The sequence below is a fragment of the Rhinopithecus bieti genome, unplaced genomic scaffold (genome assembly GCF_001698545.2).
Source record: "Rhinopithecus bieti isolate Rb0 unplaced genomic scaffold, ASM169854v2 scaffold_15803, whole genome shotgun sequence".
Taxonomy (NCBI): Eukaryota; Metazoa; Chordata; class Mammalia; order Primates; family Cercopithecidae; genus Rhinopithecus; species Rhinopithecus bieti.
This window is the reverse complement of record NW_016808345.1, coordinates 2,319-18,872: the sequence shown is the minus strand read 5'-3', so window position 1 is coordinate 18,872 and position 16,554 is coordinate 2,319. Positions and strand designations below refer to the sequence as shown.

At 41.3% G+C, this 16,554-nt stretch overlaps 1 protein-coding gene across 1 annotated transcript in view; it reads left to right on the top strand.

Annotated features, from left to right (window-relative positions):
* Positions 1-14,746, top strand: part of LOC108538470 (arylsulfatase F) — an 84,169-nt gene extending 69,423 nt beyond the window's left edge. Inside the window, exons 7-10 of the mRNA XM_017886577.1 lie at positions 487-621; positions 3,203-3,365; positions 11,906-12,030; positions 14,260-14,746. Coding sequence (XP_017742066.1) covers positions 487-621; positions 3,203-3,365; positions 11,906-12,030; positions 14,260-14,642 — 806 coding nt within the window. The 3' untranslated portion in view covers positions 14,643-14,746. The remainder of the gene's footprint in view (positions 1-486; positions 622-3,202; positions 3,366-11,905; positions 12,031-14,259) is intronic.
* The last annotated feature ends 1,808 nt before the right edge of the window (positions 14,747-16,554 follow it).

The window sequence follows — 16,554 nt, the reverse complement described above, 5'->3', positions numbered from 1 at the left end:
TTGTTTTTTTTTTTTTGAGATGGAGTCTCACTCTGTTGCCCAGGCTGGAGTGCAGTGGCACGATCTCAGCTCACTGCAACCTCCGCCTCCCGGGTGTAAGCAATTCTCTGCCTCAGCCACCCGAGTAGCTGGGATTACAGGCCTCTGCCACCATGCCCAGCTAATTTTTGTATTTTTAGTAGAGAAGGGTTTCATCATCTTGGCCAGGCTGGTCTTGAACTCCTGACCTTGTGATCCACTCGCTTCAGCCTCCCAAAGTGCTGGGATTACAGGTGTGAGCCACCACACCCCGCCTCTCAGTGTTTTTCTCTTTCAGTTGTTTGTCAATTTAAACTGTTAATGCACATTTCTTTTCTTTTGTGGCTTTTGACATAGTAAGGGTCACACCATCCTTGTTTTCCTTTAGATAGCTCATGCTCATTTGACTTAGGGGTGAAATACCTCATAATGTCATTATTTTTACTTGTCTCTTGTATATTATTTTAGGCAAGATTCTTGATGCTATCGATGATTTTGGCCTAAGGAACAACACCATTGTCTACTTTACATCAGACCACGGAGGGCATTTGGAAGCTAGGCAAGGGCATGCCCAACTTGGTGGATGGAATGGAATATATAAAGGTGAGGAGGAACTCACGCAAGTGATCTGGTGGTGAATAAGCTTTTTTTATGGTTCTTACAATTAAAGCCTATGACGCCAAAGAATGAGGCCTGAAAAACTGAGCAAGTTTGTTTAATTTGACTCTTAGTAAAATGAAGTATCAGACCAAGGTCAAGAAAATTGGTCTTATATTTGTTAACATTTCTGTGGAGGGAAGCCATGTATGTAGAGGGAGCATCTAGAAATATGCCTTTCTGACAACCCTATCAAATTATGAGGAGTTAACACAAGCAGATGCTTTTATGGGGTCTTTAAAGAAATATCCACTTACTCATTTCGTTTATGAGATTATTGAGAGATTAAATGAGGGGGAATGTGGTTCCTAGAGAACAGAGGTCAGAAACCAGGGATCCTTCATCATTAAGAAGTCGGGGCCGGGCGCGGTGGCTCAAGCCTGTAATCCCAGCACTTTGGGAGGTCGAGACGGGCAAATCACGAGGTCAGGAGATCGAGACCATCCTGGCTAACACGGTGAAACCCCGTCTCTACTAAAAAATACAAGAAACTAGCCGGGCGAGGTGGCGGGCGCCTGTAGTCCCAGCTACTCGGGAGGCTGAGGCAGGAGAATGGCGTAAACCCAGGAGGCGGAGCTTGCAGTGAGCTGAGATCCGGCCACTGCACTCCAGCCTGGGCAACAGAGCGAGACTCTGTCTCAAAAAAAAAAAAAAAAAGGGAAATCTTATGCTGTCTTCCAAGGATATAGTATAGCATAGAAAGTAGCGAAGCCTGTCTTGATTTTCATGATTAAATTCACATATACTGATTTTATGTCCTGCTGTAATATTTAGTCCACAAAATAGGTCCATAAGCTACTACATTGGCCAGGTCTATAATGTGTAACCTGATATTAGAAGAATGTTATCTTCATCTGTGAAATGAGGATTAAAAAAAGAAAAAGAAAAACAAAGATAATTATCTGGAAAATGTCAAGTATATTTTATCATATGTCTTGAGAGAGATTTTAAAGTATTTTCTATAGGAAAATACGTGGTTATTCATGCAACTACAGATTCCACAGTCTTGGGTTCGGTAGGAAATTATAATTTCTGTATGAACGAGGTAAAGGCTCTGCCTCCATCTTGCAGAGGGTGATGAATGTGTACTCTTTAGAGCGTGTAGCACTGAAGTGTGCATTTAGGACCCAAAACAAATCCTTAGTGGAAATTGTTATTATAGACATTCTATTAAAAAAAAATTCGGTAGTTTTGGGGATACAGGTGGTTTTTGGTTACATAGATAAGTTCCTTAGTGGTGATTTCTGAGATTTTAGTGCACCCGTCACCTGAGCATCTACTCTGTACCCAATGTGTAGTTTTTTTTCCCTCAGCCCCCTCCCAATCATTCCCCAAAGTCCCAGAGCCCATTATATGATTCTTATGTCTTTGCATTCTTGTAGCTTAGCTCCCACTTATAAGTGAAAACATAGGCTGTTTGGTTTTCCATTCCTGAGTTACTTCACTTAGAATAATGGCCTCCAGCTCCATCCAAGTTACTGCAAAAGACATTATTTCATTTCTTTTTATGGCTGAGTAGAATTCCATGGTGTATGTACAGCACATTTTCTTTATCCACCTGTTGGTTGATGGGTACTTAGTCTGGTTCCGTATCTTTGCAATTGAGAATTGCATTGCTGTAAACATGCATGCGCATGTTAGACATTCTCTGTTTGCTTATGATAACTGTTTTTAAAAATTTTTGGCTCATGCCTGTAATCCCAGCACTTTGGGAGGCCGAAGCAGGCGGATCACGAGATCAAGAGATCGAGACCATCTGGCCAACATGGTGAAACTCCGTCTCTACTAAAAATACAAAAATTAGCTGGGCATGGTGGCGGGCACCTGTAGTCCCAGCTACTTAGGAGGCTGAGGCAGGAGAATCACTTGAACCCAGGAGGCGAAGGTTGCAGTGAGCCGAGATCACGCCACTGCACTCCAGCCTGGCAACAGAACAAGACTCCACCTCAAAACAAAAAACAACCACAACAAAAAATTTTAATTAAAAACATTAAAATTAAATAAAAAACTTTAATTAAAAAATTTAATTTAATGATATATTAGAAGGTGGCAGTAAATATGAAAAAACACGAGAATAAAGAATTCTGGGGTGGGACTGCCATTTCAAATAAAATGTTCAGGCATGCCTCATTGAGGTTACTGTGAGTTCCATAACCTTGGGGCTAAATACAAGAAAATACTAATTTAAAAAATAAAGGAAATTACTTTGAGCAAAGGTATGAGGGAGGTTGGAAATGAAGTAGGTGTGTATTTGAGATAAGAACACTTTAAGTAGAGAAAATAGCCATGCAAATAGAATGTGAATGTCCAATATTACATATGTTTAGTTGTTTAATCAAAAACCTACCAGCAGCACAGGAAAATATAATTCTGTAGACGTGCACTACTTACTCCACTAGGACTCTACATAGAATAGACACTATACAAATGTGATCTCTTTTGATACTAGTTTACCTTTTAAATACATTCAATACAGTGACTATTTTAACTAGGCACAATAATTGAATGTAATTGCATTGTCTTATAGGTGGAAAAGGCATGGGGGGCTGGGAAGGTGGAATCCGTGTCCCAGGAATTGTTCGATGGCCTGGAAAGGTACCAGCTGGACAGTTGATTAAGGAGCCTACAAGTTTAATGGATATTTTCCCAACTGTTGCATCAGTGTCAGGAGGAAGTCTCCCTCAGGACAGGTGATGTCATATAAACTGTTAACAACAACTTATTTTCACCCTTCTTCCCTCTCAGAAGATTCGGAACAAGGAGAGTGACTCTATCCTGGCAGACCCACTTTTTCCCTAATACCTACACAGTTTTACCTTCCTATATGACTGTGTCTATTCAGCATTCTTCATACGCCAGAGACCAGTCTTTTCTTTTTTCTATTGAGGTAAAATATACATATATAATTTACCATCTTTACCATTTTTCAGTATACAGTTCAGTAGTAATAAACTTATTTATTTTCTTGTTTTCCCCTTCATCTTCCTCTCGTCTCTCCCCTTCCTGACCTCTGGTCATCACTATTCTACTTTCTATCTTCCTAAGTTTCACCATTTTTTTTTTTTCAGCTCCCACATTGAGTGAGAAGATGTGATGTCTGCCTTTCTCTGGGCTTGGCTTATTTCACTTAAAATAATGGCCACCAGTTCCATTCATGTTGCTGCAAATGACAGGAATTCCTTCCTTTTTTAGGGGTGAATAGTATTCCCTTGTGCATATATAACACTTTTTTAAAAAGTAATTTGTCTGCCGATAGGCAGTTAGGTTGATTCCATAGCTTGGCTATCGTGAAGAGTGCTGTGATAAACATGGAAATGCAGATATTCCTCTGATCTGTTGATTTCTTTTCTTTTGGGTATATACCAAGTAGTTGGATTTCTGGATCACATGGTAGCTCTATTTTGGTTTTCTGAGGAACCCCATATTGTCAGAGACCAGTCTTAGATACTAATCTAATGTGGCCCATCTTAGATATTTTAACATTTTCAATTGAGAGAAAGATGGAGACAGGAAGCTTTGGAGATGAAGACATGGTAGGTAAAACTCACTCATCTCTATAAGAAAGGGAAAAATAATCCTAGTCTCTGGTGTGAAAGATCTGGAAGGCTGAGAAGAAGGTAGGATGTTTGAGGGTGCTTTGAACTCTATCATGAATACTTTGAATTTCATCAAGAGGAAATCGTTCATACTACATTGCTGCATTCCCCGGTAGCAACCAACCTAGGTAGGTTTGCTGCTGATTGATTGACAGTTCGTTGATCACACCTCTGCAAGGGAATCCAGATGGGTTAGAACCACAACTATGTCTCTCCTCCAAGCCCACAGAGTTCTTGTAATATTTCTTTCTTCATGTAACAAAGCTAATCTATTTCTGAAGAAAAATAGGATAAATCTCGATGTTAATTGAAAACAAAAGATCCCTCATTTATATACATATTTTTTAAAAAGTGAGTTCTTGCTCTGTTGCCCAGACTGGAATGCAGTGGTGCAGTCATATTTCACTGCACTCTCTACCTCCTGGGCTCAAGCGATCCTCCCACCTCAGCCTTCTGAGCAGCTGGGACCACAGGCGTGCACCACCACACCTAACCAGTTTTGTCATTTTGTAGGAATGGGATCTTGCTATGTTGCCCAGGTTGGTCTCCAGCTCCTGGTCTCTAGCGATCCTCCTGCCGCAGCCTCCTGAAGTGCTGGGGGTTTCCAGGCATGAACCACCACAATTGGCATCCACTCCCCCTTTTCTTACTTGCTTTAGCCAGTAAGGGAATTTGTTGAGAATTTATGTAAAATAATAACAGAATAAAGATTCCTTCTACTTTGAAAAAAAAGTATTTATCAATTTGAGCTAAATAATACATTTCCAAAAAATTATGTAATAGTATTAGTACTAATGCCAATTTTTAAAGTTACTGAGCCAATCATAATCAATAATCTTCCAAGATATGAGTGAAATGCGCTGAGTTTGGGATATTGGTATAGGCTATATTTTGGACTTATAAAGTGCTGAGGAGAATCTCAGTCTCATGGAAGCCAAGCTTGAGTCTGGCACCTTAGACCACTCGGCCATTCTGACACCTAGTCTCATGGAACATTGGTCTGTGGATGCTGATGAGGATTTGCCTTTATAGAAATTATTTGATTTTTAGGTCAGGCACAGTGGCTTACACCTGTAATGCCAGCACTTTGGGAGGCTGAGGCAGGTGGATTGCTTGATCCCAGGAGTTTGAGACCAGCCTAGGCAACATGGTGAAATTCCTACAAAAAATACAAAAATTAGCCAGGCATAGTGGTGCACACCTGTAGTCCCAGCTACTCAGGAGGCTGAAGTGGGAGGATTGCTCGAGGCTGCAGTGAGCTATGATCCTGCCACTGCACTCCAGGCTGGGCAACAGAATGAGACCCTGTCTCACAAAAAAAGGGAAAGAATTTGAGTTTTATTTTGATTTTGTCAGAATAAGCTCTAAAAATATTACATCTTCATTCCCATTCCTTCTGCATTTGACTTCACACTTCAATAGAAAACAAAGGTGAATTACTGCAATGATTCTAGAAGATTCTAGAAGATGTGAATACTTTGGTGAAACTGCAAGTCACTCCATTTTGCTAGAAGTCTCTAGTAGTTTTTATTATATCAAGAAAAAAGCAGATCCATCAGATGTGTCAAAGCTCATAAGAAAAAGAAAGTTGCCCCCATCCAACGAAGGAAGCTTACACTTGGTTTTAGCCAGTGAAGGCAATTATTTTGGATTTATAGATAAAACCTGTGTATTTGATTACAGATAAAAAACTGTGTGTTTTGCTGTTACTTAGTTATTCATATAAAGTCAAAAAAATATTGACCAGGGTGAAAAGCAGCTTAAAAAAATAAGACAAAGAAACTAAGACTATATTTCATGGTTTTCAAAATTTTTGTTATAAATTTTTATATTTTCTCCCCTCCCTCTCCCAAAAAAAGTTAGGTTCTGTTGGCACTAATACAGAAAAGAAAAATATTTTAGAAGTCATGGTTAACTTACTGAAAAACAAACTATCAAGAACTAATTAAGACACACCCCAAGTTTGCCTTTCTAATATTTAAAAACATATGTTTGATGTTAGTAGATATTTGTATCAACACACTAAGGCTGGAATTTATTTTATAATTTTCAGGACTGAACTTTAGATCTAAAGACGTTTTTATTTTCTGTCTGAAAAGAAGTTAGGCATTGATGATGCTAACACAGGAAAGAAAGTATATTTTATATTTTATTTTTATTTATTTTATTTTTGAGACAGAGTTTCGCTCTGTTGCCCAGGCTGGAGTGCAGTGGCACGATCTCAGCTCACTGTAACCTCTGCCTCCCGGGTTCAAGTAATTCTCATGCTTCAGCCTCTCAAGTAGCTGGGACTACAGGCACACATCACCACACCTGGATAATTTTTGTATTTCTTATAGAGATGGGTTTTCGCCATGTTGGCCAGACTGGTCTTGAACTACTGACCTCAAGTGATCCTCCCTCCTCAGCCTCCCAAAGTGTTGGGAGTTACAGGTGTGAGCCATCGTATCCAGCCCAGAAAAAATATTTAAAAAACCACTGTGAAGTTGTTGCAAAAAGAACCTATCCGAAAAACTATGGAGAAGCCCAGTTTCCCTGTTCTACCATTTAGAAATAGTTGTTTTAAGAAGTCTGTCACTCCACATAGCCCAACAGCCTGTTAGGAAGAAGGGAAATGTCCTGGCACAATATTGCTACGTTGCATGAGGGTGGAAGGCAACTGCTGCCAAGTTCCAGCCATTGTCCTCACGTTAAAAAGAAGAACGAGTTGATTGGAGTCACTCATCACTCCAGTGCATTCTGCACCATGAGATTAGACGCTCATTTGATCAGAGGTTTAGGGTCATGAGTTTGGTGTCCTTGATAAGATATATAGTACAACTGTCCTTTCCTGCCTGCAACCATGACTCCACTAGCCACAGGCTAAGTCCTCAGAGGATGCACCATCTTTGTAGTTAAATGCAAAGTGGAAGAAAATCACGAAGATGTCTAAGGCACTGTGGTGGGAGACCTAACCTCAGTTTCACGTACAGGTTGGCATGCCGGGCACTACTCATCAGGTTGATTTTTTGGTTATTCCTATGCTTGGTTCTCCCAAGCCTCTTTATTTGAATTCATGACTTCTTTGGCATGTGCGTTGACCAGTTAAATATATCCTTGCTAATAGAGAATAGCTCTACTATGTAGAAGGGAACAAAAAGCAAATTCACAGTATCAGGCCCACTGTCTATGACGGCAGCAGCATGAGGGCCTATGGATACCTGTCTCCCATCTCCTTCACTCCCCAACACAATGAAATCAACAAGAACTCAAAAGCAGCTCTCACCTGTACAGAAATGAAGGATGCTAATGCTCTAAAAGCCAAATAGTAATTTATTTTTAGAATCAACACAATTTGTTTCACCACCTCACCACAGAAAACAGAAAAAGAAAGCAAATTACAACCAAAAATAGAGATGGACAGATTTATAACCAGAGATCCTGAACAAGAGAGTAGAATAAACAAAAAAGAAAAGTAAAGATAAAACAGAGGAAACCACTAATGTGTAGAAACATGGGAATCTGAGGATGCAATGGTTTATCAAAGTGTTGGGGAAAAATGGCTTATTAGGTATATGGTTTACCAATACAGCTGTCCCTTGGTATCCGTCGGGGGTTGGTCTCAAGACCCCACATGGATACCAAAATACCCAGATGCTCGCGTCCCTGTCATAAAATACTGTAATATTTGCATATCACCTACACACATCCTCTTGTATATATTAAATCATCTCTAGATTACTCATAATACCTAATACAATGTGCGTAAATGCCACATAAAATAGTTGTTATATTGAATCCTTTAGCGAATAATGACAAGAAAAAGCCTGTACATATTCAGTACAGGCAAGACCGTCCCTAAAAGGTCCATAAGCCTAAATGTAAACCCAAAATTATAACACTTCTAAATAAAAACATGGGAGAAAATTGCTGTAATATTCAGATAAGAAAATAATTGTTTTTAGATTTATCAAAAAAGTCACAAGCTATAAAAGAAAAAGATGATACATTAGTCATTATCAAAATTTAAAATTTCTGCTTTTCAAATGTCAATATCCAGTAAACATGTGACCTCAGTCCATTAGTGGAGAAAAAAGGAAAAGAAAGAAAAAATTAAAATATTAAATACGAACTTAAAAGAAAGTTTAGAAGAAAAGAAAAAGACAAGCCATGAAGTAGAACCAAATAGTCATCCCTCTCAACTCAGAGGTTCTGCATCTGCAAATTCAATCAATCAACTGCAGATCAAAAGTATTTCATAGGATTTTCTAGAATAAAGAATCTAGAAGAGCCTAACATGTTTTGAAGAAGAAAATGTTTGAAGACTCACTACATAATTCCAAAATTTACTGTACAGCTAAAGTAATCAAGACGGTGCTGCGTTGATATGAGGGTTTCAGTGGCTCAATAGAAGAGGGGAGTCCAGAAATTGATCAATGTATATATTGCATTTCAACAAATGCCCAAAATAATTCGGTAGAGATAGGACTGTCTTTCAATACATGACACTAGAACAACTGGACATCAAAATGCAAGAAAAATAAATCTCAACCTATATCTGACACCACATTAGAAAATTAACTCAATACGGACCATAAGCCTTAATGTAAACCTGAAGCTATACAACTTCTAGGTGAAAACATAGGAGAAAATCGTATGAATATTTTTGATCTGCAGTTGGTTGAATTCGCAGATGCAGAACCTCTGGGCCGGCCGCGGTAGCTCACGCCTATAATCTCAGCACCTTGGGAGGCTGATGCAGGTGGATCACTTGAGCTCAGGAGTTCCAGACCAGCCTGGCCAACATGGCGAGACCCCATCTCTACTGAAAATACAAAAGTTAGCCGGGCGTGGTGGCGGGCATATGTAATCCCAGCTACTCGGGAGGCCGAGGCAGGAGAATTGCTTGAACTCAGGACTGGGAGGTTGCCGTGAGTTGAGATCGCGCCACTGCACTTCAGCCTGGGCAATAGAGTGAGACTCTGTCTCAAAAAAAAAAAACCTGTGGATACAGAGGGATCATTATTTTCTTCCACTCCATGGCTTGTCTTTTTCTTTTCTTTTAAACCTTTTTTTTTTAAATTTTACTTTAAGTTCTGGGATACATGTGCCAAACGTGCAGGTTTGTTACATAGGCATACATGTGCCATGGTGGTTTGCTGCACCCATCAACCTGTCACCTAGGTTTTAAGCCCTGCATGCATTAAGTATTTGTTCTATTGCTCTAAACTTTTTAAAATTAACATTTAATATTTTAATTGTTTTCTTTTCTTCTTTTTCCCCATTAAGGGACTGAGGTCACGTGTTTATTTTCTTGACATTGCCATTTGAAAAGCAGAAGTTTTATATTTTGATAATGGCTAATTATCTTTGTTTCTTTTATAACTTGAGATTTTTGTGATAAAACTTAAACAAATTTTTTTCTTTTCAAAAGATCACAGTGATTTTCTCCTATGTTTTCACTGAGAAGTTGTATAGTTTCGGGTTTACATTTAGGCTTATGGTCCACACTGAGTGAATTTTTGAATGTGGTTTGAGGTACAGGCTGAGATGTATTTTCCTTGCATTAGGATATCCAATTTTTCTACTGTCATTTATTGAAAGACAGTCCTATCTCTACTGAACGATTTGGAGCATTTGTTGAAAAGCAGCATACATATTGGTCAATTCCTGGACTCTCCTATTTCATCGATCCATTGAAACCCTTATTTCAACACTACACTGTCTCAATTACTCTAGCTTTATAGTAAATCTGGGAGTTATGTAGTGAGTCTTCAAACTATTTTCTTCTTCAAAAAATTTTAAACCATTCTAGGATCTTTACGTTCCCCTGTAAATTTTAGAATAAGTTTCCTCATTTCATCATAAACCTTTCTGAAATTGATTGCTTTAAATCTATAGATCAATTTGTAGAAAATTGATGTCTTAAAACACTGAATTTTCCAATCAATAAATATAGTTCATTTCTCCATTTATTTTTCTTATTAGGTGCTTTGTGGCTTTTCTTATACACATTTTTCACATAAAAATGCTATCCCTAAATACTTCATGCTCTCTCTTGTTATAGTACATGATACTTTTAAAATAATGTCATTCCCAGCCATTCATTGCAAATATATAGACATTTTTAAAAGTTGATGTTGTACTGTGTGATCTTGGTAATCTTACTCATTATTTCCAGCAGGTTTTTCGGTGATAATTAACATAGGAAATCATTGTATCTGATAGTAAATATAGTTTTATTTCTTCTCAGATCCTTTTTAGGCAGGGTGCGGTGGCTCACACCTGTATTCCCAGCACTTTGGGAGGCCAAGGCAGATGGGTCACCTGAGGTCAGGAGTTTGAGACCGGCCTGACCAACATGGTGAAACCCCTTCTTTACTGAAAACACAAAATTAGCCAGGCGTGGTGGCACAAGCCTGTAATCGCAGCTACTCAGGAGGCTGAGGCAGGAGAATTGCTTGAACCTGGGAGGTGGAGGTTGTATTGAGCTGAGATCGCGCCATTGCACTCTAGCCTGGGCAACAAGAGCAAAACTCCGTCTCCAAGAAAAAAAAAAAAAAATTCCTGACTGGGCACAGTGGCTCACGCTTGTAATCCCAGCACTTTGGGAGGCTGAGGTGGGTGGATCCCCTGAGGTCGGGAGTTCAAGACCAGCCTGACCGACATGGAGAAACCCCATCTCTACTAAAAATACAAAATTAGCTGGGTGTGGTGGTGTATGCCTGTAATCCCAGCTACTCGGAAGGCTGAGACAGGAGAATCCCTTGAACCAGGGAAGCAGAGGTTGTGGTGAGCGGAGATCACGCCACTGCCCCCAGCCTGGGCAACAAGAGTGAAACTCCATCTCAAAAAAGAAAAGAGAAAATCCTTATCTGGGATGTATTATTATGTGTCCCATTACAAAGCAGGTTTTATTATTATTGCTTTCTAATATAAGGCATGAGATCTATTTTCTAATATAAATTTTTAAATTTCATTTTAGTTTAGATTCAGGGACCCATGTGCAGGTTTGTTCTTTGGATATATTGTGTGATGCTGAGGTTTCTATCAAATTCGTCACCCAAGTGGTGAACATAGTACCCAACAGGGAGTTTTTCAAGCCTTCCCTCCTCCCTGCCTCCTGCTTTTTGGAGCCCTCCAGTGTCTAATGTTCCCGTCTTTATGTTCATGTATACCCAGTGTTTAGCTCCCACTTCTAAGTGAGAACATGGTGCTTGGTTTTCTGTTTGTGCGTTCATTTACTCCATTTCTCATATAAAATTAGAAGTATATGACTTTTAATGATTCCATAAAATGTTTTCAAAGGGTAGCAATATAATTGCAAATGAAGTTCAGATTTATGAAATTGCCACAAATTGCTGAGCTGTGGAGAGCCTCTGTGTCACAGCCAAGGTGATCTGATCTTTTCGCCTTTGGGGCATGCATTGTCACATTCCTCGGCCTCATCATTTCAGGATCAAAGCTTAGCTTTCTTCCCTTACCCACTGGAGTGTGATCTCCCAGAGAACATGCATGAGTTTTCTTAAAGACTTAGTGCGCTGTCCTCTGGCCCTAAGGCGTGACGCAGTCTTCACCAAGTACTCTTCAGGCAGCTTGGGACCCAACGTCCCTTCTCTCCCTTCTCCTTATCTGCACTGTCTGTGTCTCTGCAGGGTCATTGACGGTCGAGACCTCATGCCCTTGCTGCAGGGCAACGCCAGGCACTCGGAGCATGAGTTTCTGTTCCACTACTGTGGCTCCTACCTGCACGCCGTGCGGTGGATCCCCAAGGATGACAGTGAGTGCTCAACCCGTTGCTTCCTGTTCCCTGCCAGGAGCAGGGTCCCTCAGGTGTATCCTGAACACATTCTTCCTTTCCTCCCTAGACCGGTCCTTTCATTCCAGGGCTGTCACTGAACACATGTTTTTGGAGAAGTTTCTCAGAATTGCTCTTTTGCAGAAGGGCAGGTGGGGGTAATGGAGATGCTAATTGGCGTCACTTAATTATCTCAGCAGATGCACATACATTAAAACACCACATTGTGCCTGGAAAATCTATGCAATTTTTACTTATCAATTACACCTTAATAAAGAAAACAGATGTATGAACATAAGATTTGCCTATAAAGTCAGGGAGACACTTTTAAGAAACATACATTTTTAGCTGGGCGTGGTGGCTCACGCCTGTAATCCCAGAACTTTGGGAGGCCGAGGCGGGCAGATCAGTTGAGGTCAGGAATTTGAGACCAGCCTGGCAAACATGGCGAAACCCTGCCTCTACTAAAAAATGCAAAAATTAGCCGGATGTGGTGGTACACGCCTGTAGTCCCAGCTACTCGGGAGGCTGAGGCAGGAGACTCGCTTGAACCCAGGAGGCAGAGGTTTCAGTGAGCTGAGATCACGCCACTGCACTCCAGCCTGGAAGACAGAGTGAGACTCCATCTCAAACAAAAACAAAGCCAAAATATATATATACATTTTAGAAACAGGACTGATACCTGCTGGAAAATGTGTATATCATTTTACCAGGGGATTCTAATGTTCTCATTTTGTTGTAAGGATTGTATAATATTTAGCACTGACCTGTGGGCAAAAAGAAACCCAAGAACTAGCCTTGAGAAGATGGAAGAAGACAAGAGAAGCCAGCACCTTGGGTGCATGCCTCTGATGTGCTTGCTTGCTTGCTTTTTTTGGAGATAAAAAAATACTTATTGCATATCTTCTATGGGCAGGTTATTTTGTAGGCATAAGTTGTCATGGCTAAACTTTCTTTCTTTCTTTCTTTCTTTTGAGATGGAGTCTTGCTCTGTCGCCCAGGCTGGACTGCAGTGGCGCGATCTCTGCTCACTGCAAGCTCCGCCTCCCGGGTTCACGCCATTCTCCTGCCTCAGCCTCTCATGCAGCTGGGACTACAGGCTCCCGCCACCACACATGGCTAATTTTTTGTATTTTTAGTAGAGACAGGGTTTCACCATGTTATCCAGGATGGTCTCGATCTCCTGACCTTGTGATCCGCCTGCCTTGTCCTCCCAGAGTGCTGGGATTACAGGTGTGAGCCACCGTGCCTGGCCGGTCAAGGCTAAACTTTCATTTATAAAAATCAATTCTAGACAGACTAAAGATAAAATGTAAGATTAAAAGTGTTAGAAGAAAATGAGTTTATGACCCAGAAATTGGAAGTTTTAAAAATTTTTAAAAAGTGACACACACGTAATAATATGCACACATTGCACATGAAAATTGGAGGTATCTAGTGATACTTTGAGATGGGCAATGCATAGTGATCAGTTTAGAATAATTGGCACATCCATCATCTCAAACATGCATAATTTCTTTGTGTTGGGAACACTGAATATCGTCCTTCTAGCTGTTTGTAACTATGTAACATATTATTATTAACTATAGTCATTCTACAGTGTTTAGAACAGGGGTCCCCAACTTTTTTGGCACCAGGGACCAGTTTTGTAGAAGACAATTTTTCTGCAGACTGGGGTGTGGGGATGGTTTTGGGATGATTCAAGCACATTACATTTATTGTGCACTTTATTTCTATTATTATTACATTGTATTATATAATGAAATAATTCTACAACTCATCATCATGTAGAATCAGTGGGAGCCTGAGCTTGCTTTCCTGCAACTAGGTGGTCCCATCTGGGGTGATGGGAGACAGTGACAGATCATCAGGCATTAGATTCTCATAAGGAGCATCAACCTAGATCCCTCACACTGGCAGTTCACAATAGGGTTTGTGCTCTTATGAGAATCTAATGCAGCCACTGATCTGACAGGAGGCGGAGCTCAGGCAGTCATGCCAACAACAGGGAGTGGCTGTAAATACAGAGATGGAGCTTCACGCTCTCGCCCCACCACTCACCTCCTGTGTGTGTGACCAGGTTCTTAACAGGACACGAACAGGTACCAGTTCGTGGCCTGGGGATTGGGGACCCCTGCTATAGAACGCTAGGACTTCCTTTGATGTGGCTGAAATGCGCATCATTTGACGAGTCTCTCTTTTCTCCTCCAGGTGGGGCAATTTGGAAGGCTCACTATGTGACCCCGGTGTTCCAGCCACCAGAAGCTGGTGGCTGCTATGTCTCCTCGTTATGCAGATGTTTTGGAGAACAGGTTACCTACCACAACCCCCCTCTGCTCTTCGATCTCTCCAGGGACCCCTCGGAGTCCACACCCCTGACACCTGCCACAGAGCCCCTCCATGATTTTGTGATTAAAAAGGTGGCCGACGCCCTGAAGGAACACCGGGAAACCATCATGCCTGTGACTTACCAACTCTCAGAACTGAATCAGGGCAGGATGTGGCTGAAGCCTTGCTGTGGGGTGTTCCCATTTTGTCTGTGTGACAAGGAAGAGGAACTCTCTCAGTCCTGGGGTCTTAACGAGAAGAGATAATTACAATGAGGCTACCAAAGACCACTATCTTTGGTGCTTTCAAGTTTGCAAGGAGTGCATTTAAGAGCCAATAAATTCATCTACCATTCCAGATTATTAAAGGCCCACTGGTTATTCCACTTGCTGCTTTTTTTTGGATTCCTATGGATAAATGTTGATTGAAATTTGTTTTATTTCCCGAAAGTCTATAATTTATTAATTCTCTCGTAAAAAATCCACACAATGACTGCTGACAATGTCACTGCAGAATTGCTACTTCTTCTGTTTTCACCCAGTCTCCACCTTGCCTATTGCCAGCACCATCATTGGCCTTTGCAGTCTTCGTGACTTTCTTTGTTCTGTTCTCACATTCCACTTGCTGTTTCCTTGAGGTCTTTTCTTCTCACACGGACTGTGTCTTGCACGCCTATGTTTGGGTTCATTTTCTTTGCATAAACTGAAGATGTGTAAATCGTGCCAAAACCAGTCGTCTTGCTACCACCAAAGTGAGTTCTGAATATGAATACCAAGAGGACATCCTGGCTGGGCACAGGGGCTCACTCCTCTAATCCCAGCACTTTGGGAGGTTGGGGTGGGTGAATCACTTGAGGCCAGGAGTTCGAGACCAGCATGGCCAACATCATGAAACCTCGCCTCTACTAAAATACAAAATTAGCCAGATGTGGTGACACATGCCTGTGATCCCAGCTACTTGGGAGGCTGAGGCAGGAGAGTTGTTTAAACTGGGAGGTGGATGTTGTAGTGAGCAAAGATTGCGCCACTGCACTTCAGCCTGGGTGACAGAGCAAGACTCCATTTAAAACAAAACAAAACAGGACATCCTCTGTGTGGTCTTGTCCATTTTGGCTAGCTTTTCCTGAATTTCTGTCTTAGATACTGCTGCCTTCCTGGGGTGAAGGACATCGATGACCATTTGTTGCCTCTGAAGAAGTTGGTAGCTCATGACCTTCCTGTGTAGATAGTTACCGTGTCATTCATGTTGACAGCTGAGTGCACTGGTGCAATCATAGCTCACTGCAGCCTTGAACTCCTGGGCTCCACAGCAATCCTCCCAGTTTAGCCTCTGGAGTAGGTGGCACTGCAGACACATACCACCACACCCAGTTCTTTTATTCTTTTGTAGAGAATGGGTCTTGCTATGTTGCCCAGGCCAATCTCAAACTTCTGTCCCCAAGTGATCCTCCTGCCTCAGCCTCCTAAAGTGCTGGAATTATAGGCATGAGCCACTGCACCAAGCCTCGTTTCCATTTTCTAAATATGTCTTTCCGTGCCAGAAAACAGGCACCTACAGACACCTGTGCCATCTGCTCAGCTGCTTTGCTCTAAATATAAGGCCCTGTGTCAACAGGAGGCAATATACCAGGCATTTAAACAGTGCATTAAGAGAAACAATCTGAACATGGCCACCAACCAACCAAAAGGGTTTATGTTTGTCAACAATACATAGAAACTGAATCAAGAGTGGTGCAATAATTCAGCAAAACACGTGTGAACCCAGAAAGTCTGAGACAGTTCTCAGTTAACTTGGAAAGTTTCTTTTGCCAAGGTCGAGGACGTGCCCGTGACACGGCCTCAGGGAGTCCTGACGACATGTGCCCAAGGTGGTCGGGGCACAGCTTGGTTTTACACATTTTAGGGAGACATGAGCCATCAATCAACATATGTAAGAAGTACATTGGTTTGCTTTGGAAAGGCGGGACCACTTGAAGCAAGGGCTGGAAGACTTGAAGTGGGAGGGGGCTTTCAGGTCACAGATGGTGAGACACAAACGGTTGCATTCTTTTGAGTTTCTGAGGAGTCTTTCTGAAAGAGGCGATCAGATGTACGTCTATCTCAGTGAGCAGAGGGGTGACTTTCATTAGAATGGGAGGCAGGTTTGCCCTGAGCAGTTTCCAGCTTGAGTTTTCCTGAG